The sequence below is a fragment of the Ambystoma mexicanum genome, chromosome 12 (genome assembly GCF_040938575.1).
Source record: "Ambystoma mexicanum isolate Mex_15411 chromosome 12, UKY_AmexF1_1, whole genome shotgun sequence".
NCBI classification, from domain to species: domain Eukaryota; kingdom Metazoa; phylum Chordata; class Amphibia; order Caudata; family Ambystomatidae; genus Ambystoma; species Ambystoma mexicanum.
Genome location: NC_090936.1, coordinates 1,218,462,850 through 1,218,489,384, shown reverse-complemented (window position 1 = coordinate 1,218,489,384; position 26,535 = coordinate 1,218,462,850). Strand labels below are relative to the sequence as shown.

The following is a 26,535-nucleotide window of genomic DNA, read 5'->3' as shown; positions in this document are numbered from 1 at the left end:
CCACCTCCCCAGGCTCCATCTCAGGTTCTCAGGTTCTGCCCTTGCTGGCCTGCCTTGCCCAGCCCACCTCCCCAGGCTCCATCTCAGGTTCTGCCCTTGCAGGCCTGCCTTGCCCCAGCCCACCTCCCCAGGCTCCATCTCAGGTTCTGCCCTTGCTGGCCTCTCTTGCCCCAGCCCACCTCCCCAGGCTCCATCTGTGTTCCTGCCCTTGTTGGTCTCTCTTGCTCCAGCCCACCTCCCCAGGCTCCATCAGTGTTCCTGCCCTTGTTGGTCTCTCTTGCTCCAGGCTCCATCTCTGTCCCTGCCCTTGTTGGTCTCTCTTGCCCCAGCCCACCTCCACAGGCTCCATCTGTGTTCCTGCCCTTGTTGGTCTCTCGTGCCCCAGGCTCCACCTCTGTCCCTGCCCTTGTGGGTCTCTCTTACCCCTGACCAGCTCCCCATCTTCACCCCATATTGCTTCAAGCTATTGGTTGCTTCTCAGGACCGTGTCTGACTCCCCGGTCCCACCACTCTCGTCCTTCTCCTGCCTCGCTTCCTGCGATCAGTATGGGCGCTCCGGGCAACAGTGTGAATTTTGTCGTCTGGGACTACCTGATCTTTGCCCTTGTGTTGGTCATCTCGGTCCTCATTGGTGTCTACTACGCCTTTGCCGGTGGCGGACAGAAGACCTCCAAGGACTTCCTGATGGGTGGCCGCAGACTGACGGCCGTACCCGTAGCCGTGTCCCTCACCGCCAGCTTCATGTCAGCAGTGACAGTGCTGGGGACGCCAGCAGAGGTCTACCGCTACGGCGCCATGTTCAGCCTCTTCGCCATCTCCTATGCACTGGTGGTGCTCATCACCTCTGAGGTCTATCTGCCCGTCTTCTACAGGCTGGGCATCACCAGCACTTACGAGGTGAGTGGGGCCAAGAGGGCAGCCACGTGGGACAAGGTGGAGGAGGAGAAAGCCCATTTCTGAGTTCTCATATTTTAAGGAACGCAACAATATTTGTTGGAAAAAACACTGCCATGTTAGAGGTGTTAGTTTAGCTGCTTCAAGGAGGACTGTTTCGGGACAGATGCAGAGAAATGATCTGAAAAGGAAGGAGGGCTGGGAGGGCTTAGTGGGATAGAGAGGGAAAGCGTTAGAGAGCTTTGATGTGCTGTTTCTAGCTCTAGTGTGGAACAAACCGTCATTGTGTGCTGGGTTTGTTTTTAGTTGGCACAGGTTAGGTGGTGTTTATTGTATGAGTGTGTGACTATTTGTGTGCAATTGGTTTAGGTTTCTGTAGTGTGGTATGTTTAGTTGGGTGTTGCTAAGTGTGTGCATTTTGTGGTGGTTTTAGGTTTCTACTGCAGTAGAGATATGTGTGTGTTTTGTATGGTGTTTGAGGGTGAGTATGCAGGATATTGGAACGTTTTTAGTAGGGTTAGTGATGTTTGTAGTCTATGCCATTCTGTGCACTGGTTATGTTGGTCTGGCAGGGTTCATATTCTTTTATGGTCGTTTGTGTTGAAATTCTTAAATAAATAAATACATTCTTCAATATTTTGTTGGGGTATCCAGGTTTCGGTTAATTAGGTTTCGGTTGTTTTGGGTGTTTCTCTTGTGTTGGCTGTTCCCCTTTGTTTCCCTTTGACAGTGTTTCCTGTTTAGCTCTGTTATTTAAAGAGCCATGTTTTTTTTAAATCAATTTACTGAATTTTAGGTGGTCTGCTGTTGTTTGTATTTCCTTGGGGAGTGAGCTCCAAAGTTTTGTTGAGATTCAGGAGGATTCAGATCCACCAAATTTCCGCTTTGAGTATTATTTTGATTTGAGACGAATGTCATTGCTGGACCTTACTGTTCGGTTTGGTTTGTAGATGGGAGAGTTTCTCTGTATGAATTCTGCTTCTTGGTCATGGATTGCTCTGTGAGTTGTGCAGAATGTTTTAAAGAAAATTATCTTTTTGACTGGTAGCCAATGCAGGGTTCTCAGGGCTGGTGTGTTCTCTCTTAGAGAGTCTAAGGAGTAGTCTTACTGCTGTGTTCTGTATACGCTGTAGTTTTTTGGCAAGGTAGTCCGGGATTCCGAGATAAACGCTGTTGGCGTAGTCTATTCTTGACATGACATGGGCGATGACAGCGAGTGTTCTATGTGTGAAGGTGAAGAAAGGTAGTCTCTGATCGTGTGTAGGCGGACAAAGCCCTTCTTTACTACTGTGTTAACTTGCGGTTTGAGAGTTAAGTAATTGTCCATTAAAATACCTAGGTTGTGGAGCACTTTGGAAGGTTCCAGCTGATTTCCCATTTCAGTAGGTCATGGAATGTGGTGTTGGTTTGGCGGGTCACTGGGCATGATCATGATTTCTGTTTTGTCCGAGTTGAGTTTAAGGCTGTTGGTACTCATCCAATGGTCAATTTCTGTGAGGCAGATGATAAGGCTTGGGTCTTGTTCTCCACTAGTGTCGATTTGGAAGATGATTTGTGTGTCATTTGCGTAGTTGTAGCAAGTGAGACCATGGGCTTCATTACGAGGTTGGCGGTAACCTGCCAGTGCTACCCATACCACTGAATCTAGTGCCTGACATCCCGGTGTCACCGGGATATTACAAGTCACAGAGGTGCTGGAAGTCAGGTGCCGGATTTAGTAACTCCCCAATCCCATAGAGTCCAATAGGACTCTATGGGAGAGGGGAGATGGAAGCACCGGCACCGTTACTAACGGTGCTTCCATGGCAAGTCTGCCTACCGGGGCCGATGAGCCCGGCAGGTCAGACCTGTCGGGTGTAGCGGCCCTAGCAGGCAGACTCGTAGTGTGGCGGTCTAGAAACAAGGGTCCCGGTAAGCTTACCAGCACCCTTGTTTCCAGACCGCCACACTTGTAATGAGGCCCCATGTCTTTTGATGAGGTTGATGAGAGGGGTCATGAAATGTTGAAGAGCAGTGGTGAGAGTGATGAGCCTTGTGGAACTCCAGAGGCTGTCGTGCAGGGTGCTGAGTTGAAGCATTTAGCCAAGTTGTTTCTGTTCTTTCTGCTCGGAAGGATATTAACCATAGTAACGCGTTGCTGATTCCTATTTCTTCGAGTCTTTTGATGAGTGTTTCATGGTTGGCTGTGTCAAAGGCTGCTCATAGATCTAGTAATATTAGTGCCGATGTGACGCTGGCGTCTGTGTTGGTTTTTAGATTACCGCATATAGATAGGAATGGTGTTTCCATTCCTCTCATGGGCCTGAAGCTGACTTGTCCCTGGTCTAGAATAGTATCCGATTGTTTGCAACATGTTCCAGGATTTGTTCGTAAACATACTGCGTAGTAATTTACTTCTTACGGTTACTGTAGATAGGTGTTTGTGGAAGAGGGAGGGGAAAAGGCGTAGGAAAGGAGGTGGCTAAAGTGGTGTTGGAGGACTCCAATTAAAAGTAAAAAATCAAAGAAATCAAACTCAAAGTCAATTACTACAAAGCAATTTATTTTGATGAAACAACATAGAACCGGATATGAGGTTCTTGGGCAAAAGAATGAATGGCCTTGCAGAATGTAATGGGTGGATATTTTTTGGGGGGAAAAACAAAGTCTGGTAGAGGGCAACACACCACACCTTTGAGGCAGAATTGGCAGCCTCAGAAGGATGCATGCCACTGGGTGGGAGCACAGACTGGCATCATAAAAAGAGGGGTTCTTCATCCATTTAGGGAGAAGGCAAGGCCATAGGAACTAAAGAGTGGGAAGTGGGGTGAATGGTGGTCTTGCAGAGTGCAGAACATGTGCAATTTCGGGTTTCGGGATATTGTATTTTAAGAGGGAGCAATTAAGAAAGGACACAAGCAATGTCTGGAAAAGGCGGAAAGTTATGAGGAAGGACAAAACCAGGAGGGGACGTTTTTAGGTATAAACGAATTACGTTTAAAGCAACATAAATGTATTTTCTGGGGAATAGTTGAAATTGTGTGAAGACAAGCCCATTGTAAAGGAAAAGATATGGGTTCTTTTGGGAGTAAAGCCATTTTGAGAAGAAGAAATACTCTTTCCGGGCACACTAAGGTCATTGCAAGGGGTATGAGTCTCTATAGGGGAAGAAGGGAGGAGTATTTGGGTAGAGAAGCAGTGCCATGTGGAGAAAGGCGATCCATTTTGGAAGAAAGACACTTTGGAGTCGTGCGTTTTGTTGGAGAAGTTCAGATATTTTGGGCACAAGGACTTTTTCAGGGAGCAAGAAGCAAATTTCAGTTGACTTAAGCTACTTAATTAGAAAATCTTTTTAATTTTGTATAATCGATGTTTTTAGTGACTAACTGGTATTCTTGACTATTAGTTGGAAATATTTATAGAAGATATTTTTGAAGGTGGAGGAGTTTTGAGGTGGAAATAATACATTTCAAAGGAAAAGAGGCACCAAGCAACCCTTGAGTAAGGCACCTTTACATAAAAGATTGCTCTTATGTAAATGCAGCTTGATTGAATGACGTACGCTGGGTGGCAAAGGTTTAAGAGTAGGAACATAAACCCGGGTCTGGCACTGGAGAATATTACAGTATTTCTTAACATTGAGAGCCTGAGGGCAGTATTTACATATTAACATGGCCAGTTGGTTTGGATAGAAGGGTGGGGAGTTGATTCAAAAATGGTTATTTAAGGACCAATGGATATACGAAAAGTAAACGAGAAGCATTTTAAAGAGGCATTCAGGTTATTTGTAAACTAAGATATTAAAGAGAGGGAAAGACATTTAAGAGAACAATTCTTTTGAAGGAGAGAGGGCAGGGGAGCGGCTGGTGTTTTGAAAATAAAAGGAAGGCCATTTTGTGGGAAAAGAAGTACATTTTGAAGGAGGTAGATGGGCACGATACATATTTGAGAAAGTGGCATCTTTTAGGAGGGAACAAGAATGATTTTCAAAACAAGAAACACAGTAGATTTGAAAGACCTTCTTATGTCGACGTAGTGGCACTTTTTAGGCCTCCAAAGCATAACCATCTAAAGTTGATTTATAAAACCCTCTTTGCGAAACGCAGTCACTTTGCAGTACCACAATGGAACCCATAAGCATTGGGGGTGTGGGCGACGGCTCACGGGGGTGGAAGTATATTTTATGTTATGTTATGAAGCTTTTATTCTGCGCTAAACACCACTGCAGTGTATGAATGATGTAGAGGCACAGGTCACATATTTGAAGAGAAGGAATAGGATTTCGCGTGGGAGGAACTTGTCTGGATGTTGGTTTCATGGGAGAAAAAAGAACACTTTAAAGTGGAGGGAAAGCCCTTATAAAATATAAAAACATTCAACAATTGAATGTATTAAATAGAGCCTTTCTACCGCTCATCCACCTCAGCTCCCCAGCGTGATTTAACATCAGAGATTTAAGTGAGTAGGGCCTGAATATACTGTAATTTCTAAGCAGGATCTAAATTCATATCTTCTGAGAAAACCAGCTTTGCATCACTTCAGTAATTAGAGTGAGACAATGGAAAAGCAGAAGGAACTGATATTTAGTAAGAGAGGAATGTGCGATGCTTGTCCTGTAGACCCGAACCTTACTATGTTCTGGGAAGAAGTAGCAGAGAATAGAAGGCCATTATAGTGCCATGTATTATTAGGTTAGTAGTTGCTGCTCCCTTACATCTTAAAAGTACAGCACTACACATTGGCTGCTATGCTGTTGTTTCACAGGTAGTCTAAAGGTTTATCGATTCAATTTGGTTGAGTTGACGAATTACACTCACAAATATTTGTTTTGGTTACTTAAGAAACGTTACAAAATTTTGCGAGAAAAACAATTATTTCATAAAACAAAGATAAAACAAAAACAAGACTATAATTTCATAAGAACATTAGATGGGTTTCCAAGTCATTCTGAAAACCACAAAATCAACAAGGTGTATGATCCTGAGATAGGCCACCTCTAATAGATATAATTTCATTGGTGGGCAATACATTAAAACTAAAACGCATACAATCATTTATCTTTTTGTTAGGAAAGCATTTAAAATAAAATTCAAAGCAACCGAATTCCTTTTCTGGTGATATGATCTGACCATAAAGACGTAATTTTATGTCATAATTAGCGATAGCCCAATCATGTTTACAAATAATCTTTTTAACTGATTGGTTAGGTCAATAATGTATAACCTGAAATTCCAAAATTATTCAGTGTCGAAAGGCACTCTTGATGCAGTTCATAAACATATCCAACCTTCATACTACCATCTCTCACCTCAAAAGACCATATAAATTCTTTGCAGAATTAACAAAGAATTTCCTGAAAAGGCACACGAGTATGGAGGCAGCCATGGAGCTACCATGGAGCTATTAGCTCCATGGCTGCCTCCATACCCGGCTCCATTACTGGGCTCCTGCAGTGGGGATTTACCGGTTTCCTCCGACATAGGAGGACCCGGTAAGGCCTCCTTGCAGGAACTCATCACCATTCCCATTTGAGCCCCCATAGGGCTCAATGGGAATGGGGAGTGAGGTAACAACGAGCACATTACAAGTGTCCCGTTGTTGCCTCCCTCTTCCCCTCGCGGGACCCGGAAAAGACGTCTGGTTTTAGCAGACGTCTGATCTGGGTCCCGTGATGGGAACCTAGTAATCGGCGCTTCCGTAACAAAGGGGGCCGGACCCATACCGGCCCCCTTCATTACGGGAGCGCCAGCCTTATAATGAGGCCCACAGTCTCCTCCACTGTACTAGACTTTTTAATGACTGTAGTCCAGGTTCGTAGCATATTGCAGAGCAAATACCACACTTCGGGATAAAATACAGCAGTGAGCGCCAAATCGGGGCTTCACAGGAACCTAATTTATGAATTATCCGATTCGGAAATAGTTCAAGTCCGCAAAACAACCTAGGTATTACTTTTGCTGTATAGAATTTTAATACAGGTTCAATAGAAAATAGACCTTCATATTATTTTCTCTCAAATAGTTCCTGTAAAAAAAGTAGTAGGATTAGAGATAATTGGAAAACCCAAGTATATCATGCTTGTTTTTACTTGTAATTTGATCCGATTAAGAGACCATACGAATTTCATTTTGTTAGATTTAACTTTTCTCATCTTTAGAATGAGTGTTGGTTTAGGGTGAATACAAAAGTTATTCACTTTAGTGTGTTGATTGAAAGCCTCGATCAGCCTTTGAAGCCCTATATGGGTTTGATCAAATGGGTTAAAATCATCTGTATAGGCAGCCCAGGTGATTTTCAAACCACCAATGTTTGGCGCAACAAGGCTCCTAATAGTGCTCACCCAACATCAGAAACAAAGATTAAATAAACATGGTGCAAATATGCATAAAACACGAGAGTAATAGGCGATACCAGGAATATTTGAATACTGTGACCTGGCCTGCATAGAGCATAGAAAAGATTAACATTGAAGGTCAGAGTACTGTAGTGTTTATGTGGTGAGTCCCAGTGCAATACACCTGTCTACATAATCATCATAGCTTCACAATGCAAGAAACATCTATGAAAAAACGTGTCTTTCAAAAAACCAAATCCTGAGATGAAACAAATTCAACCCAGTAGACACTCAATCACAATTCAATATTTTTTATTAACATGTATAGAACAAATCATTGTAAAAAACTGATCTCAAAATTATAAAAACATACATCAATGTAAGTATCAATAAATTCGTTAATCCATCAAATTCATAATTGGACTGATAAAATACATCATTCCCATCTAAAACCACAACAAACCACACTCCAACCATACTACATTCATACTCAAACAATCCATCAAATCACTCAATTATAACAAATATTTCATCAATAAAAACAAACATGCTAAAACACAACTATACAATTTCTAGTCCATTATTAATATGAACCGTGAGTTTAACACAGCTAAGCCAGTCTCTTGTTTATATGGTCTAATCTGACTCAAGCTGATATCAATTAAAACTGTTTACAAATAACAGTACACTCCCCAACCCGACATGTTTCTTTCTGTACAAATCTTGGTTAACAGAAATTCTTCAAGGGCACTATGGTCCAGCAAGGTCGAGTGGAATGTAGATGGAAAAAGAGAATGTGTCTACTACACCAGCACGGCTCACATAAAAATAAACATGAAAACACAACATCAATCAGGCTGGATGCTTAAGTTTCTAGATTGATCATTACTACCACCGCACCATAAATGAACAGGGTGTAGAAAAAAGGATATCAATACTGCCCATCTGCCTCTACCACTAGGGAAAACATGTGAACCGTGGTCCGGAACCATGATAGAAACACCATGTTAGTTGGTATATCCAAAGTATTACCACCATCACCAACACCTCGTGACATTTTGGGACTTCCAGAACCACCGAGGTCGTACCTCTGAAAGAGGTAGAACCTATCATGACCCAATTGTGTACCATGCATGAGAAAAAGGAAGATCTGTAAATGGGGTCATTTCAGACCAAACACTCACAATCGATCTTCTGTAACTTTGTCGATTAATGCCACTGGCGTATACCAACCCCAGTGGTACACAATCACCGGAGAGAAAAAAGTGCCCGACACTTAATTAAGTAGAGGAGCCCCATCTCGTAGGCTCTGTATATGTGTCACGGCAACTTCTAGCCCACCTGCAAATACAGAGGCGGAAGATAACCAGTTAACAAGCATTACGGAACTATAAGGCAAAAGACATCTATTCTGCCGCACAATCACGTAATGTCTTTGAGAGAAGTCTATATAGGTATTCTCCATTCGTGGTGACAACACCCGACATAAACAAGTTTTCCACGAGAACATACACATGTCACCCAGGCTTACCTTAATCACAAAGGTCTGTCACTATCCGGCATATGCACATGTAACGACTGCATCCTAGCAGGTATCTCCCCGTGAGACATCAACAGAAACGTCATCTGTGTCAGTCGTAACCATAATGTTTAACATTACTGTAGGGGAGAAAGAGAAGTAACAAGGACAAATTAATGGACCGAATCACCACTATAGAGTGATCAATTCATTTACACGAGGCATCCATACATATAGAAGGTGCACCATGCGTATTCAAAACAAGGCAACTCGTGGAATCGGAAACAGCTGACCCGTCCCCACCCGGGCGCAAACAAGGGACAGTGCAAAAATAGCAAACTATTGTCCAACGCGCGGGATAGAAATACAAGTACCCCCTAATGTTGTCAACATCGTGAAAAGGGACTACAGACTGGTGACAAGAACACAGGATAGTTCTGCCAGTGTCCCCCTAATGCTGTCAACAACGTGAACGGGAACCATAGCAGAAGCCCTTTTTACCTTAGTGACTCCCGAGCGTGCAACGTTGGTAGTCGTAAAAGTCAAATCAGCCGGCACGTCCAAAGGTCAGGCTCAACAATTCCGGGTAATATACGTGCTCGCCTAAACACGTAGCAGGCACGTAACATCAGGTGTCATTAAAATACACGCCCCTCAATCTCCGTGCGAACTCCACACCCGTCCTTAATAATGAAACATATTATTATCAGCTTCATATCAAGGATAAAGTAAGTAGAGCCCGTTACATTCAATCAAAAGAATTGTTATGATTGAATGCAAAAATTACTACATCAAAGTAGGCGTGACCCTGCGTTAATGCTAACACAAGAGTACCCACACGTCAATACATCAGGAACAAAACTCCCCAGACACACGGTTACTCGAGAGATGAAATGTGTCTTGCCACTGACCTGGCCATATTAAAGAAAAAATATCTCGGACATCAGCTGGAAAACGCTATATGCCCAAATTGTTTCTCACGATTAAGGCTCTGATCATGAGGTGGTCTCAAATGTGAAGCACCATAGGCTAAAAATTCCAAATCTATTGCCTCATTTAAACCAACCACATGGCTTTTACTCCTCCTCCCTGGATAGAGTTTGTTTGTCCACAGAAATGTTATTAGTGACCACAATCTTCTTAAGTACTGTCATGATTCCGCATTATGAAATGCCCTACCATGGGTGCTGTCAAATTCCTTAATCTGATGTTCACTGATGCGGACTTTGATTTTCCGTTCTGTTTTCCCGATATATATTTTATGGCAGGGACACCAGATAGCATATATAACAAAGCTCGAATTGAAATTCGAGAACCCTCTTTGCTCCCAAAGTCTAGGAAGCCCAATATCAACCTCAGTGGTTCGTTTAGTAAGGGGACAACAGACACACATGCCACAAGGGGCGTGTCCTCTCAATTTTGGTAACCGAATATGCATAACCCATTAGATGCCCCAATTGGCCATGTCAAAATTCCTTAGTTATTTAGCCGTACTTGGATAGCCGAATCATCATGTAAATAAATGAATATACTAACTAGGCCTCCTGGTAATCCCAAATGTATTCCATAGGGCCTCATTATGACCCAGGCGGTAAGTTAACCGCCTGGGTCGTACCTTTACCGCCATGGCGTAAACTACGTTTACGTCATGGTGGTTGGCGGACTTACCGCCCCATTCCGAGGTTGGCGGGGCGGTAAGTCCCCATTAACCCATTTACCCTTCCCCATTCCCATTTTTGCCCCATAGGGCATAATGGGAGTGGGGAAGGCGTTAATTACGCCACCGTAAATTACGGTGGCGTAATTAACAACATGGTCCCTTAGCGCCATGGATTTTAACACCTGCTAAAAGCAGGTGTTAAATCCTCCATGGCGCTAAGGGACCTCGGAATCAGGCGGTAAGGGTCGGCGCTGTTTACGCCGCCGTAAACCCCTTACCGCCTGGGTCCTAATGAGGCCCATAGTGTTGATCGATCCACCATATCAAAGACCATTAACAGATCCATAAAGGCTACATAAATTACAGTAGATTTCTCTGTCCATGCCAAGCGCTGAGGTTACATAACAAAATACCCCCACAGTCTGTGCCAATTGACTTTCTAAAGCCCAACTGAAACTGGTCAAGTATGTTATTAGTATTACACCATTCATCTATATGTTGAAGCAATAAAGAGACAAATATTTTTGAGTCAGCATCCATAATGGCAATTGGACGATAATTCAATGGCGAAACCCTATCAACCTTTTTGTATACAAGGATGACATAGGCAGTATTCCAAGAGGAAGGAGTTGATTTAGAACCCACAATGTCCATAACTGTCAGACTTCGGCTCCACCTCCCCCTTCTCCTCACCTGAATCTTCTGATACTGAGTCCTTTACCGTAGTCCGGATTCGGGGACGTTCCTTCTTCTTGGTAGAGATAAGATCCTTAGGTGTTCTAACCTTCTTATCGTGCAAGTAAGGTCTGGCCCCTCCGGAGGCCACCTTGGCAGTAGTGGAAACCTGCCGTGGGGGGCTCCCAGTGGGCCAGCCTCGGTGCCCAAGGGAAAAAGCCGGAACGGCAGAAAAAACCCTTGAATGAAGATCTGCAGGCAAGGTAAGGAGTGGTTCCTAAGGCAAGGTATAAGGCAGGTACTCCCAGGCTGAAATGATGAAGATTCAGGAATGATGGATCGAAAAGCGAGGGCTTTCTCCAAAGTCAGGACACTGTAGAATGTCTGGAGTGCCAGATGCCTCGGACACAGAAACTGATAGGAGCCGCAAGCGGTATAAGGCACAGGAAGGTAACAACGAGAAGTAGAGCGCGAAAGGCTTCGCTGGCAGAGAACTGGTTAACCGGAAGGCTAAGAGAGGAGCGGAACGCGAAAGGGATCGCGAGCAGAGAAAGGTTTCAGGAAGGCAGAGCGAGGAGCAGAGTGCGAAGGGTTTCGCAAGCGGGGAAAAAGTCAACAGAAAGTAAGCAAGGAGCGGAGCGCAAAAGGGATCGCGAGCGGAGAAAAAGGTATCAGGAAGGCCGAGCGAGGAGCAGAGTGCGAAGGGTTTCACAAGTGGAGAAAAAGTAAACAGAGAGGTAAGCAAGGAGCGGAGCGCGAAAGGGATCGCGAGCGGAGAAAAAGGTATCAGGAAGGCCGAGCGAGGAGCAGAGTGCGAAGGGTTTCGCAAGCGGAGAAAAAGTAAACAGAGAGGTAAGCAAGGAGCGGAGCGCGAAAGGGATCGCGAGCGGAGAAAAAGGTATCAGGAAGGCAGAGCGAGGAGCAGAGTGCAAAGGGTTTCGCAAGCGGAGAAAAAGTAAACAGAGAGGTAAGCAAGGAGCGGAGCGCGAAAGGGATCGCGAGCAGAGAAAGGCAGAACTCAGATAGTCGGTTACGAAAACCAAGTAGACAAAAACACAGAGCGGACAGAAGGAGAAAAAACAAGCTCACGCCGAAAACGAGAGCGTGAAGGAAAACTCGGAAAGAAAGTTACGAGCAACTCTGAGCGCTGGTAGAAGTGTAGGCAATACACAGATACAACGCGCCGAGCTGGAGGCGGGGCCTAGATTTATAGTGGAGGCAGCCATGATGGGTGAGGACTAGAGCGTCCATCGATCCCACAGCTTCCACCCTCGATTCCTGACAGTATACCCCCTCTTCCTTGGGGGTCCCCCCGGCTTGCCTGGGTGAAAACGATGGAACCTTTTCACAAGATGAGGAGCATGTATGTGGTAGTCAGGCTCCCAGGTTCTCTCCTCCTTAGGATAGCCCCTCCAATGTACCAGGCACTGTAACCTGCCCTTACGATACCGGGAATCGATCAAACGAGCCACCTCGTACTCGTCCGGGGCAGGATCAACCTTAGGGCGTCCCTTATGAACAGGCCTCTGAAATGGGTCTTCCTTGTACGCCTTGAGAAGAGAAGTGTGAAAGACAGGGTGAACCCTCTTGAGGGAATCCGGGAGTTTAAGTTTGAAAGCCACCGGATTGATCTGTTGAACTATGGGAAAGGGTCCTAGAAATCTAGAAGAAAACTTCCCCTTGTGAATCCATCTCGGAAGAAATCTGGTTGACAGCCATACCAATTGTCCCACCTTCCAGTCGGGGTTTGAGCGTCTGCTCCTGTCTGCCCACTTCTTCTGGGCATTCTGGCTGGCTAGATGAGCTTTCTTGGCTGTCTCCTGTACCTCGTGCAGATCTCTGAGAGCCTCATCTAAGGCCGGAACCTTGGTCGATAGTGTATTAACCCAGGGTAGATGGTGTGGGTTGAAACCGTATGTACAAAAGAACGGACTCATCTGTATGGTGGTGTGAATTGCATTGTTATAAGCAAACTCGGCCTGGGAGAGAAATTCAAACCACCTCTCTTGCTGTGGACTACAGAAACACCTAAGGTACTGTTCCAAGCTGGCATTGAGTCTTTCCGTTTGGCCGTTGCTTTGGGGGTGATAGCCCGAGGAGAGAGCCCTATGGATTCCCAGAACCCGACAGAGAGTGGCCCAGAATTTTGAGGTGAATTGGGAACCACGATCAGAGACTATAGTCCTAGGCAAACCATGCAGGCGGACTACGTCACGGAGGAAGACGGTAGCTGTCTCTGAAGCCGAAGGCAGTTGCTGAAAGGCTGAAAAGTGTGCCAACTTGCTGTAGGAGTCACAAGTGACCATAATTACAGTCATACCAGAAGACACCGGAAGATCCACAATGTAATCCATGGATATATGTTCCCAGGGGCGATTTTCTAGAGGAGGCTGTTGCAACAAACCTATTGGCCTACCAGTCTGATACTTGTTTGCAGCACAAACAGAGCAAGTAGAGACGTATTGACTCTCGTCCTTTCTTAGCGTTGGCCACCAGAAACCCCTACTTAATAAGTCATATGTCTTTCTGATGCCAGGATGACCTGTCAAGGGTAAATCATGGCACCAGGAAAGAACCATTCTTTGAAGCTTCTTGGTGGGAACATAAAGCGCCTCCTCATGGTACAATCCATCCTTCCCCTTGGTGATAGTAGGCGTGAGCTCTGGGCAACTCTGATACAGGGGTATAAGCTCCTTGAGAAAAGTGGTCGTGGAGGCCAAAATCCTGAGCTTGGGGAGAACAAAGTCATGCCCTTGATATAATCCTGACACCTCCCCCTTACTTCGGGATAAGGCATCAGCCTTCTTGTTCTCCGTCCCAGGAATGTAAGTTATCACAAAGTCATACTGTAGAAAGAAATAGGCCCATCGGGCATGACGGGCATTGGTGCATTCCATTTGCTGGAGTACCCTGAGATTTCTGTGATCGGTGCGAATCAAGAAGCTATGAGCAGCTCCCTGTAGGAGATGACGCCATTCCTGACAAGCTAGCTTGATGGCTAGTAGCTCTCTTTCCAATACGGAATAGTTCCGTTCGCTACATGTTAAGGTCTTGGAAAAATAAGCTACAGGATGCTCAAGATCGGCCTCAGATTCTTGGAGGAGTATGGCTCCCACTGCTCCAATGGAGGCGTCAGTTTCCATGATGAACCCGTCTTGTCTGGTCAGGTTGGATCAGGATGGGAGCCGTGGAGAATCTTTCTTTAAGGAGTTGGAAAGCCTTCTGAGGTTCTCCTTCAAAAGAAAACCATACTCCCTTCTTAAGTAGAGAGGTAAGGGGGAGCACAGTTTGTGAGAAGTTGGGGATGAAACGCCGATAAAAATTGGCTAACCCCAGAAAACTCTGTAGCTCCTTTATGTTTCCGGGTTCCTTCCAATCGTGAATGGCCTTAACCTTTCTTGCGTCCATTTCGATCCCTTCTTGAGAAAGGATGAACCCAAGGTAGGACACAGAAGTAGCTTCAAACTGACATTTTTCGGGCTTGACCAACAACTGATGGGTAAGGAGTCTTCTCAACACCTTCTTGACCTGTGCTCTGTGTTCATCAAGGGATTTGGAGTAGACGAGGATGTCGTTTAGGTAGACCACCACGGATAGGTATAACATGTCAGCAAACACCTTGTCCATATACCTCTGGAAAACTGCCGGGGCATTGACAAGACCGAACGGCATGACTCTATACTCGTACAAGCCGAACGGAGTGCGAAAGGCGGTCTTCCATTCGTCCCCCTCCTTGATCCTAAGGAGGTGATAGGCCCCTCTTAGATCTAACTTGGTGAAAGACCTAGCCCCTTGAACCGCCTCCAGGATGTCTCGTATCAGGGGCATGGGGTACCTATCCGTTATAGTGATCTTATTAAGGCCTCTGAAGTCTATGCATGGGCGCAACTCATCCGAATCCTTCTTGGGGATAAAAAACAATGATGCACCGCAGGATGACTTGGATTCCTGAATCAGCCCGTTCTTTAAATTAGCGTCCAGATATTCTTTGAGGGCCCTTCGTTCCGGAATGGACAGGGGATACATCCTTCCGAAAGGCACGATAGAATCAGGCACCAGGTTGATAGAGCAGTCCTCTGCCCTGTGTGGGGGTAGCTGCTTGGGGAGAGTATCCAGAAAGACTTCGGTGTATTCATGGTATTGGGGCGGAACTGTTGCTACGATTAAGGAGCCAGGAGCTTCGGGACCTTCCCCAGTCACCACCATAGCCGCAGCCGTAATCAGACAGTTTGATTTGCAGAATTGGGAGTCGATGCACACCTTGTTGGCAGACCAATCGATAAGAGGATTATGTCTCCTCAACCAAGGTATTCCCAGAACTAAAGGAAAATGTGCTGCACGTATCTGGTCGAACACCAGGAGTTCTTGGTGATTGCCCACTCTCATCTGCAATGGAATCGACTCCCACAGGATAGGACCCGAAGAAAGAGGTACACCATCAACGCCCTCAACAGGTATGGGTCTGGACTTGGGTCTGGTAGCGACTAGGTTCTCCTTAGCCCAGTCAAGGTCCATGAAGTTACCCCCTGCACCACAATCCAACATTGCCAGTACCTCTACTGATGTTGCTTCCGATAACTTCACGTGGACCTTGAAAACCAGTAAACTATTGTCTTCGCCCTCTTCTAGGGTTCTTGAGTGGTTGCAAGGGTAACTGGCAGGTCCCCCGAGACTTCCCTTGCAGCAGCCCGGGGGTGGAAGTTTTCCTTCTTCCTAGGAGGAACTTCTGGACAGTTTCTCAACAGGTGTTTAGAGGATCCACAATACATGCACAATCCCGCCTCTCGGCGCCGTCTCCTTTCTTCAGGAGTCAGAGGTCCACGAGCTGCTCCGATCTGCATTGACTCTTCGGTGGACGATATCGGTCTCTGGACTGGAGTCTGGGAGGGCAGGCCTATCGTCTGTGAGGTTCCCCGTGGGCGTCTCCTTTCTTGTCTGCGTTCATGCAGCCTGAACTCGATCTGGAGAGACAAGGTCATCAAGTCACGAAATGACTGTGGTCTGGCTATCCTCGCAAGCTCATCCTTGATCTCGTCCTGAAGTCCTCTTCTGAAGATCGTCTGTTGAGCCGAGTCCGGCCAGTCCGCCTCTGCAGCCAGTCTGAGGAAGCGTGAGATATATGTTTGCACGTCTGTATTTCCTTGACGAACATCAAGAATGGCTTCTAATGAGGAGTATAAAACCTCAGGTCTATCAAATCTATCCTTAAAGGCTGTCACAAACTGATCGTAGACATTCAGGGATGGATCATCATTGGAGACCAGTGGAGTTGCCCATGATAAGGCATTTCCAGAGAGATTGGCAATTATGAATCCGACCTTGGCACGGCTAGTCTCATATGCATGAGGCCTGAATGTGAAGTATACTTTACAGGCGTCCAGGAAATCCTTGAGACCTCCTGGATGACCATCATACTTGCCGAATGAGAGAGGCATCGTGGGTAGGTCTCCGTGGTCATCTCGACGCAATACTACTTGTTGGCGAAGGACTATGTTTTCAGCCCTTAGGGATTGTACTTCAGCTGTCAGGTTCTGTATAGCCGCTACGAGTTCCTGGTATTGTTCCAATGATGCCATGATTGTAGTTGGGCGTTGTAAGCTGTCAGACTTCGGCTCCACCTCCCCCTTCTCCTCACCTGAATCTTCTGATACTGAGTCCTTTACCGTAGTCCGGATTCGGGGACGTTCCTTCTTCTTGGTAGAGATAAAATCCTTAGGTGTTCTAACCTTCTTATTGTGCAAGTAAGGTCTGGCCCCTCCGGAGGCCACCTTGGCAGTAGTGGAAACCTGCCGTGGGGGGCTCCCAGTGGGCCAGCCTCGGTGCCCAAGGGAAAAAGCCGGAATGGCAGAAAAAACCCTTGAATGAAGATCTGCAGGCAAGGTAAGGAGTGGTTCCTAAGGCAAGGTATAAGGGAGGTACTCCCAGGCTGAAATGATGAAGATTCAGGAATGATGGATCGAAAAGCGAGGGCTTTCTCCAAAGTCAGGACACTGTAGAATGTCTGGAGTGCCAGATGCCTCGGACACAGAAACTGATAGGAGCCGCAAGCGGTATAAGGCACAGGAAGGTAACAACGAGAAGTAGAGTGCGAAAGGTTTCGCTGGCAGAGAACTGGTTAACCAGAAGGCTAAGAGAGGAGCGGAATGTGAAAGGGATCGCGAGCAGAGAAAGGTTTCAGGAAGGCAGAGCGAGGAGCAGAGTGCGAAGGGTTTCGCAAGCGGGGAAAAAGTCAACAGAAAGGAAGCAAGGAGCGGAGCGCGAAAGGGATCGCGAGCGGAGAAAAAGGTATCAGGAAGGCCGAGCGAGGAGCACAGTGCGAAGGGTTTCGCAAGCGGAGAAAAAGTAAACAGAGAGGTAAGCAAGGAGCGGAGCGCGAAAGGGATCGCGAGCGGAGAAAAAGGTATCAGGAAGGCCGAGCGAGGAGCAGAGTGCGAAGGGTTTCGCAAGCGGAGAAAAAGTAAACAGAGAGGTAAGCAAGGAGCGGAGCGCGAAAGGGATCGCGAGCGGAGAAAAAGGTATCAGGAAGGCAGAGCGAGGAGCAGAGTGCGAAGGGTTTCGCAAGCGGAGAAAAAGTAAACAGAGAGGTAAGCAAGGAGCGGAGCGCGAAAGGGATCGCGAGCGGAGAAAAAGGTATCAGGAAGGCCGAGCGAGGAGCAGAGTGCGAAGGGTTTCGCAAGCGGAGAAAAAGTAAACAGAGAGGTAAGCAAGGAGCGGAGCGCGAAAGGGATCGCGAGCGGAGAAAAAGGTATCAGGAAGGCAGAGCGAGGAGCAGAGTGCGAAGGGTTTCGCAAGCGGAGAAAAAGTAAACAGAGAGGTAAGCAAGGAGCGGAGCGCGAAAGGGATCGCGAGCAGAGTAAGGCAGAACTCAGATAGTCGGTTACGAAAACCAGGTAGACAAAAACACAGAGCGGACAGAAGGAGAAAAAACAAGCTCACGCCGAAAACGAGAGCGTGAAGGAAAACTCAGAAAGAAAGTTACGAGCAACTCTGAGCGCTGCTAGAAGTGTAGGCAATACACAGATACAACGCGCCGAGCTGGAGGCGGGGCCTAGATTTATAGTGGAGGCAGCCATGATGGGTGAGGACTAGAGCGTCCATCGATCCCACAGCTTCCACCCTCGATTCCTGACAATAACCAGCACATAAAGCACTTTAGACCATAAATCGTGATTCTGTTTAAAAAAAAACATTCGTCAATTGATTTTGTCCACCCACATGAGAAGCCTTAGCAATTAATCTCTCAATATCTTACACTGATATTGACAAGGACCAGTAATGCAATCAAAAAGCCAAAAAGAGCGCGCCCAAGGCCTATATATCTCCTTAAAGTGATTACACCAACTACGCTAAGAAATAAGATTGGTTTGGGCCGATATGTGTTAATTCCCCAATCCATTAATAATTGTCAAAAAATTGTGGGTATTCTGGTTGGTCCTTCATGGCCAGCAACAATGATTCGCCATCCCTCTGATACATCAGATTTCAATGAGATTTAAGCTAGTTTTTAAAATGTTGTTTCAATGTATGGATAGCCCTGAATTTGTCAATCATACTGATTGATGCTTTATTTACATGTCAAATCTGTTTGCGTATATATTTATTCTTTTCTTGGAGTTGTCAATCAAACTTATGTGCATGTCTGGATAACTTAATTTTTTTACGGCTCACATTAAGCAAATTGCCAAAGACTGTTTTCAAATAAGGATTTAAGGTTTTTGAAGAATACATGCACAGCTTTGTCTCCAAGGGAAAACTCTCAAAGTCCTTTAGCATGTCAATGTTAAATTTCACTTTGTTGCCATTGTTCCAGATGAATCAATTACCTCTTACGTTAGTGATAACTGGTACAGAATAAAGTTGAGGTACTTGTTCCACCTTTTCACAATGGTATTACAAAGTCAACATACCATGGTCACTACAATTATTAGGAATGATTTTAAAATGTATAACAGAATCATGCAAACCTTTTGAGAGAAATATATAATCAACGGTAGAAGTTGCGTAATGACCAATGTACCATTGCCTTCCACGTTGTCTACCGCCCTCCTGGACTGAGCACTGACTTCCAGGAAGCCATAATCCACTCGCTTTCAGACAATCTAAAAAGCTCATCTAAAGTTATCCTCATAGGTGACTTCAACCTCGGCCTCAATGTTTCTAAGGATTCTCACGCCACTGCCCTCAATAAAGCATTCTCCAATCTTGGGTTCTCCCAATCTATCTCCAGGCCCACCCACTCTAAAGGGCAGACGCTAGACTGGGTTGCTCACCACAACTGCATCCTAGAGTTCAAAGACATCTCCCCTATCCCATGGTCTGACCACCATTGCCTCAATTTTGAGATCACCACATCTAAAGGGCCTTCCAGGCCAGCGATCCCGCTACTGGCCGCACTCACCAGAAGCTCTCGGAAGCTCACAAAGGAGAACCTCACTAAACATCTCCTGGTACCTGCATTATTGCCTCCCTTCTCCAATGATCCAAATGTACTCGCCAATGACTTCAAGAGAGTCATCACCATGGCCGTGGACACTGTAGCCCCACACCCTCAAAAAAGCAAAAAATGTAAAGCATGTGAACGCCCGGTTCTCCCAGGAGCTCTTACAGTTATGTTCCAAAAAAAGAGCTGCACTCTGCGTTGCGTGGAAGAATAACCCCAAAGACACCACCAGAGCAGCTTTCAAGGCCCTATCCACAGAATATAAAACGCCATCATTAAGGCTAAGGCGTCCTCCTTCAACGCTAGAATTATGCATACCAAGTCAGGTACCAAATAAATCTTCACCATCTTTAGAGAGCTGGAGACCCCTGCCTACCCTCCTCCCACTCTCCTAAAAGAAAAAGCCTGGTGTAACAAAATTCAGTCCGCCATGTTGGATAAATTGGACTCTCTTCACGCCAAGATCCTTGCACACCAAAAGGCACTTAACAACCGTATAACCAAAATCCATGGCTCCCCAGCTCCATCAGCTGACACCTGCCAATCCCCTCTGTTTCAGTTTAAGGACATGACTGAAACCGAAGTCGCTGCCCTCCTTAGATCCAGTAAAGAACTTAGAACTGTAAAGGGGACGTCTGCCCAGCTCAGGTGATCAAGGACTGTGCCCCTTCCCTTGTCCCCTTCATCACCGCCTTCATTAACACCTTGTTCAAGTCTGGCCATGTTCCAGCTGAGCTCAAGGAAGTGTGGGTTTGTCCGCTCCTCATAAAACCTTCCCTATACCCATCGGTCCCAGGGAATTATAGGCCCATTACCACTGTCCCTTTTTTACTAAAAATCCTGGACAAAGCAGCTTACCTGCAAGTACAAACATTTCTTGGAGAAAACCATCTACTTGGTCTTCGGCAATCAGGCTTCAGGTCAAGACATGGCACCGAAACGGCTCTTCTGGAGCTCAAGAATCAGATGGATGACCTCAGAGATGCAGGCAAACCTGCTCTACTCCTCCTTCTGGACCTATTAGCTGCCTTCGATCTGGTGGATCATAAGACCCTCTGCCACCATCTTGCCACCGCAGCCAACTTCCCCCCTGCTGCCTGCAATTGGATACATTCTTTCCTGCAGGAAAGAGCAATGAAGGTCTTCTCCGACTCTTCCTGCGCTGACCCGAGCATCATCCAATGTGGCGTCCCACAGGGATCGTGCATCACCCCAACCCTTTACAACCACTTCACGAGGTCGCTGTTCAAGATCCTTGACACCCTGGGCATCTCATACACGAACTATGCTGATGACACCCAGGTACTTATCCCCCTCTCGGGAGATTACATGTCCGACCTGAACACGCTCGATTCCATCTACTCTATGATCCAATCTTGGATGCCAGAAAACTGGTTATGCCTCAACAGCAAGAAAACTGAGCTTCTGCTGATTGGATCCCCGTCCACCTTGGGCAAGCTGGACCAGCAATACAATTCCTTCACCATAGATAACATTCCTATCCCCGTCTCCCAAACGGTCAAGACCCTGGGTGTATACATGGACCCGAACTTGAACATGAATAGGCACGTCAATGCCATTGCATCCTCCTCAGCCTATTACTCCAAACTTCTCAACGCAATAAGACCGTTCCTCTCCCAACAGAATTGCCTCACCATCGCCTGGGCAATAATTGTCTCAAGATTGGACTACTGCAATGCCCTTCTAATAGGGACGTCAGGAAAAAACCTTGCTAAACTTCAACTAGTCCAAAACAATGCCCTTATGGCAGCCACTGGACTATCACGTAGGGACCACATCTCTGACCTTAGGCGTCATGCCCACTGGCTTCCGGTTAAGGAAAGAATCATCTTCAAAACTCTTGCCCTCACGCACAAATGTCTCCACGATCAGGCCCCCCAGTATCTCGTCCAGAGATTCTCTAAACCCTGTGCATCCAGGCCATCCAGAGTGCCCTACTCCGACTTCATCACTGTGCCAAAAACCCGCAGAGTGAGTGCTGGTGGCACCAGCTTCCCCACCATGGCAGCCACCCTCTGGAAATCCCTTCCACCGCACACCAGACAAATTGACTCTCACAATGTCTTTCGCAAGGCCATCAAAACTAGCCTCTTCAAATAAATGTGCCTGTTTTTTGTTCCGCAACCTAGGACCTCTGCCTATGTAACACTCTATTTATGTCTAAGAACACTTCTGGGGCCGCTTTTTTGTAACCCTTAATCAAGCCTTCCTACGCACCGCTTACAGCGCCTCAATGCCCGCGGGCTGGTGCGCTTTACAAATGTAAAAAATAAATAAATACATTATTTCATATCCATCGAATAGCAAGCATGCTACCAGCTACATCTCTTGAAGAACAATTATGGGCAAAGTTTGTAGGTAATCACAGAGGGACATATCAGTACATACATGGTTGAATCCTCTAGCATTCCACAAGAGAAAGGATAGTTGGCCGTCTACGCTAAAGATGACTCTTAAGGTCTTTCATTTGCAGAATAGCCTCTCTCAGAAGGAGAGAGGCTATTCGCGCCTTGAAACACTTATAGGTGCGTTATAAAAGCCATATCATATCACATCGGAGACAAAGCCAACCATCACCAATTAGTTTCCTCTTTGTTAATTTAGAAGGACTTCATACAACATTTGCGACGAGATGACAAGCCACACATGATTGTATCTCATCGGGTGCATAAAGTCAAACAATTTAATATCTTTTGATGTAATTTATCTGAGAGCAGGAATCTCACTAAATAATGCCAATACCCGAGTTCTATTTAAAGAATTAGGTCCATCTTCCTCAAACATGTAGTGTAGCATTAAACTGGGTTCTTCTGGAAATATCGGGTCGCTGAATTGGGAAACCAATGACAACAGGGAGATTATGTACATAAATTCAGTTGGGTCGCTTTAAATTACTCTGCCAGTGTTCGCCCTCTGCTATGTTATTAAATCTTTCGGTCATAAGAGCATTGCCCTGCCTATGTTCACCCTCTGATATGTTTTTAAATCTTTCTGTCAGAAGATCACTGCCCTCCTTTGCAATAGCAAGCCTATCAAGTTCTCACAATATAGTCATAGATTCCAAAGTATTTAAACCACTAGGTCTAGTATTGGGTAAAGCATTGGTGTTACCTCTGCCCAAAAGTATCTTATCCTCCAACAAATGTTCTCGCTCTATTACATTAACATCATGGGCGGCCTTTGAGCTTTATTCACAATTTGATCTTTTCTGACGGTCATAGTAAGGCTTCCAATTTGGTTACCCTGCACCAGAATGCATGATCCTGAATTACCTGGATCCAGTATGTTCTTCACTATCTCTCTAATAGCCTCTTTCGTTAAGATACAGGGGGCCTCATTACGGGTCCGGCGGTAACCGTGCCTGTGGTAGGACCAGTCAAAAATGACCAGCGCCTGACTTCCAGGTGCCACCGGGGTATTACAAGTCCGGCGGCTGAGAAGTCAGGCCCCTGTAATTCTGTTAAACCCCATTCCCATAGAGTCCACAGGACTCTATGGGATTGGGGACATGGAAGCACCGGCACTGTTGTTAACCACCTCTATCCCTCTATGGACCCAGTCCTCTCTCCCCTCCCCTCCCCCATAGCCTCCAGATGTAGTGGCATATTAAGTTCATTAGAAATTACATTATCCGATGCACGCAATAGATTAAAAAAGAACCTGCTTATTCCCTGTAGTGAGTGTAGAAATCAGAATTAAGTGTTCCCTGGTTAATAGAGCCAGGGATGAAGAAATCTCTTTTAAAGATTCCTTATGAATTCTCGACTCTCTGTGCATAACACCTCTTGCAATGTATGGATCGCAGAGGAAAGAGCTTGGCTCGGAGAGAGCTGACCTCCAACTGAGCCACATCGAGGCACGTCGGTCTTCCCCAGATTCTTCCTGACAATGTTCAGAAAGCAGAAGGAGAGAGACTTTGCCGGTCCAAAAAATGGGGGGAGTTTTAGGAAGAGCTATCCAGAGAATCTAGATTAAATCCCCTTTCTAAAATGTCCTTTCCCAAAATTTGATTCTGAATCTCTCGAGGTAAAGAGGCCGATTCATGGAATAATTAGCGCGGCGCAAGTGGGCAAAAACGTGCGAATCGCAGTGGAATAGCGAAAATCGCAGTGAACGTGCGAAAATCGCACGAAAAGCAGCGCACGTCGATTCATGGAAGGCCGTGCGCGAGAAAACCAGCGGATGTGCGAAAAAAAAGTGCGCGGCGCACGTTGGCGCACGTTGGCGCACAGGCCATCTAACAGCGTGCGCCAGGTCACAGCGAAAATCGCACAGGCCACAGCGAAATTCGCACATAGCGCGGCGCACGCAATAAAAGTAGACGGAACACGGGCGTAACACTCGGAATGGGGAACAACTTGCCAAAACGTGGGCGTCACGGGGGAAGTACAGGGCACAAGTGCGCGGAACGCCCACACGCTCGCCTACAACACGTATTCATGGAATAGAATAGGGGAAAAAAGCGCACGCTCAAACCAGCGCACAGGCACAAACACGACCGCCACAAGAAAGGAGGCGGTAGCGTCTCTGCGGCTGTAAGAAATGTGCGCCAAAAGGTGCGCCAACAAATAGCACCTATATACTGCCATGATGAATGTCCCATACTGTGGCCCTCCAGGAAAAATGACGTGCAAAGGGGTACCCACAAACACGGACACCCGCTGACAAAAAATACGTGTGCATGTATACCGGGGTGCGCGGGAAGTGTCACACGCGATTTGCAGGGTACGTGCATCACAGGGGTTCGCGTGAAGTTATTCACACGATCGGGCCTGGGGGAGCGGGCTACGTGTATTACAGGGGTTCGCGTGAAGTTCCTCACGCGATCGGGCCTGGGGGAGCGGGCTACGTGTATTACAGGGGTTCGCGTGAAGTTCCTCACGCGATCGGGCCTGGGGGAGCGGGCTACGTGTATTACAGGGGTTTGCGTGAAGTTCCTCACGCGATCGGGCCTGGGGGAGCGGGCTACGTGTATTTCAGGGGTTCGCGTGAAGTTCCACACGCGATCGGGCCTGGGGGAGCGGGCTACGTGTATTACAGGGGTTCGCGTGAAGTTCCACACGCGATCGGGCCTGGGGGAGCGGGCTACGTGTATTACAGGGGTTCGCGTGAAGTTCCTCACGCGATCGGGCCTGGGGGAGCGTGCTACGTGTATTTCAGGGGTTCGCGTGAAGTTTCACACGCGAATAGCCTGGGCGCGTGTATTTCAGGGGTGCGCGGGAAGTTTTACACGCGATTTCTGCACGGTACGTGTATTTCAGGGGTTCGCGTGAAGTTTCACACGCGAATAGACTGGGCGCGTGTATTTCAGGGGTGCGCGGGAAGTTTTACACGTGATTTCTGCATGGTACGTGTATTTCAGGGGTTCGCGTGAAGTTTCACACGCGAATAGCCTGGGCGCGTGAATTTGAGGGGTGCGCGGGAAGTTCCTCACGCGATCGGGCCTGGGGGAGCGGGCTACGTGTATTACAGGGGTTCGCGGGAAGTTCCACACGCGAATAGCCTGTGCGCGTGTATTTCAGGGGTTTGCGGGAAGTTCCACACGCGAATAGCCTGGGCGCGTGTATTTCAGGGGTGCGCGGGAAGTTCCACACGCGAATAGGCTGGGCGCGTGTATTTCAGGGGTGCGCGGGAAGTTCCACACGCGAATAGCCTGGGCGCGTGAATTTGAGGGGTGCGCGGGAAGTTCCTCACGCGATCGGGCCTGGGTGAGCGGGCTACGTGTATTACAGGGGTTCGCGGGAAGTTCCACACGCGAATAGCCTGGGCGCGTGTATTTCAGGGGTTCGCGGGAAGTTCCACACGCGAATAGCCTGGGCGCGTGTATTTCAGGGGTGCGCGGGAAGTTCCACACGCGAATAGGCTGGGCGCGTGTATTTCAGGGGTGCGCGGGAAGTTCCACACGCGAATAGCCTGGGCGCGTGTATTTCAGGGGTTCGCGGGAAGTTCCACACGCGAATAGCCTGGGCGCGTGAATTTGAGGGGTGCGCGGGAAGTTCCACACGCGAATAGCCTGGGCGCGTGTATTTCAGGGGTGCGCGGGGAGTTCCACACGCGAATAGCCTGGGCCCGTGTATTTCAGGGGTGCGCGGGAAGTTCCACACGCGAATAGCCTGGGCGCGTGTATATCAGGGGTGCGCGGGAAGTTTTACACGCGAATAGCCTGGGCGCGTGTATTTCAGGGGTGCGCGGGAAGTTTTACACGCGAATAGCCTGGGCGCGTGTATTTCAGGGGTGCGCGGGAAGTTTTACACGCGATTTCTGCACGGTACGTGTATTTCAGGGGTGCCGGGGAGTCCCACATGTGATTTGACAGTGTGGGTCCTCCCAGGTGTACCCTGTACACCCTCCACGGCCCCTGCAGGCAGCCCACACCACAGGGGACTACCCTGCATCCCTGGTCATGTCCCGCAGGCAGCCCACCCAACATGGGCATGCCCCCCAGCAAAGGCACATGTCTCCTTGAACTAATGAACACCAACACATGTCCCCTTGCACCCCCACCCCCCAGCACTGTGGGGCACATGCCAGCAGTCCCCCACCCATGACCAACTCATGTCCCCCACCACCCCCACCCCCCAGCACTGTGGGGCACCTGCCAGTAGGCCCCCACCCATGTCCAACTCATGTCTCCCACCACCCCCACCCCCCAGCCACCAGGGTCACCCTCCACCAGGGCCCCACTCATGTCTCCGACCACCCCCACCCCCCAGCACTGTGGGGCACCTGCCAGCAGGCCCCCACCCATGTCCAACTCATGTCTCCCACCACCCCCACCCCCCAGCACTGTGGGGCACCTGCCAGTAGGCCCCCACCCATGTCCAACTCATGTCTCCCACCACCCCCACCCCCCAGCACTGTGGGGCACCTGCCAGCAGGCCCCCACCCATGTCCAACTCATGTCTCCCACCACCCCCACACCCCAGCACTGTGGGGCACCTGCCAGCAGGCCCCCACCCATGTCCAACTCATGTCTCCCACCACCCCCACCCCCCAGCCACCAGGGTCACCCT

The 26,535-nt window shown here is 47.5% G+C and overlaps 1 protein-coding gene across 1 annotated transcript in view; it reads left to right on the top strand.

Moving 5' to 3' along the window:
* The first annotated feature begins 546 nt into the window (after nucleotides 1-546).
* The window catches only part of LOC138514393 (sodium-coupled monocarboxylate transporter 1-like), an 892,200-nt gene continuing 866,211 nt past the window's right edge, over nucleotides 547-26,535 (top strand). Inside the window, exon 1 of the mRNA XM_069629875.1 lies at nucleotides 547-897. Coding sequence (XP_069485976.1) covers nucleotides 547-897 — 351 coding nt within the window. The remainder of the gene's footprint in view (nucleotides 898-26,535) is intronic.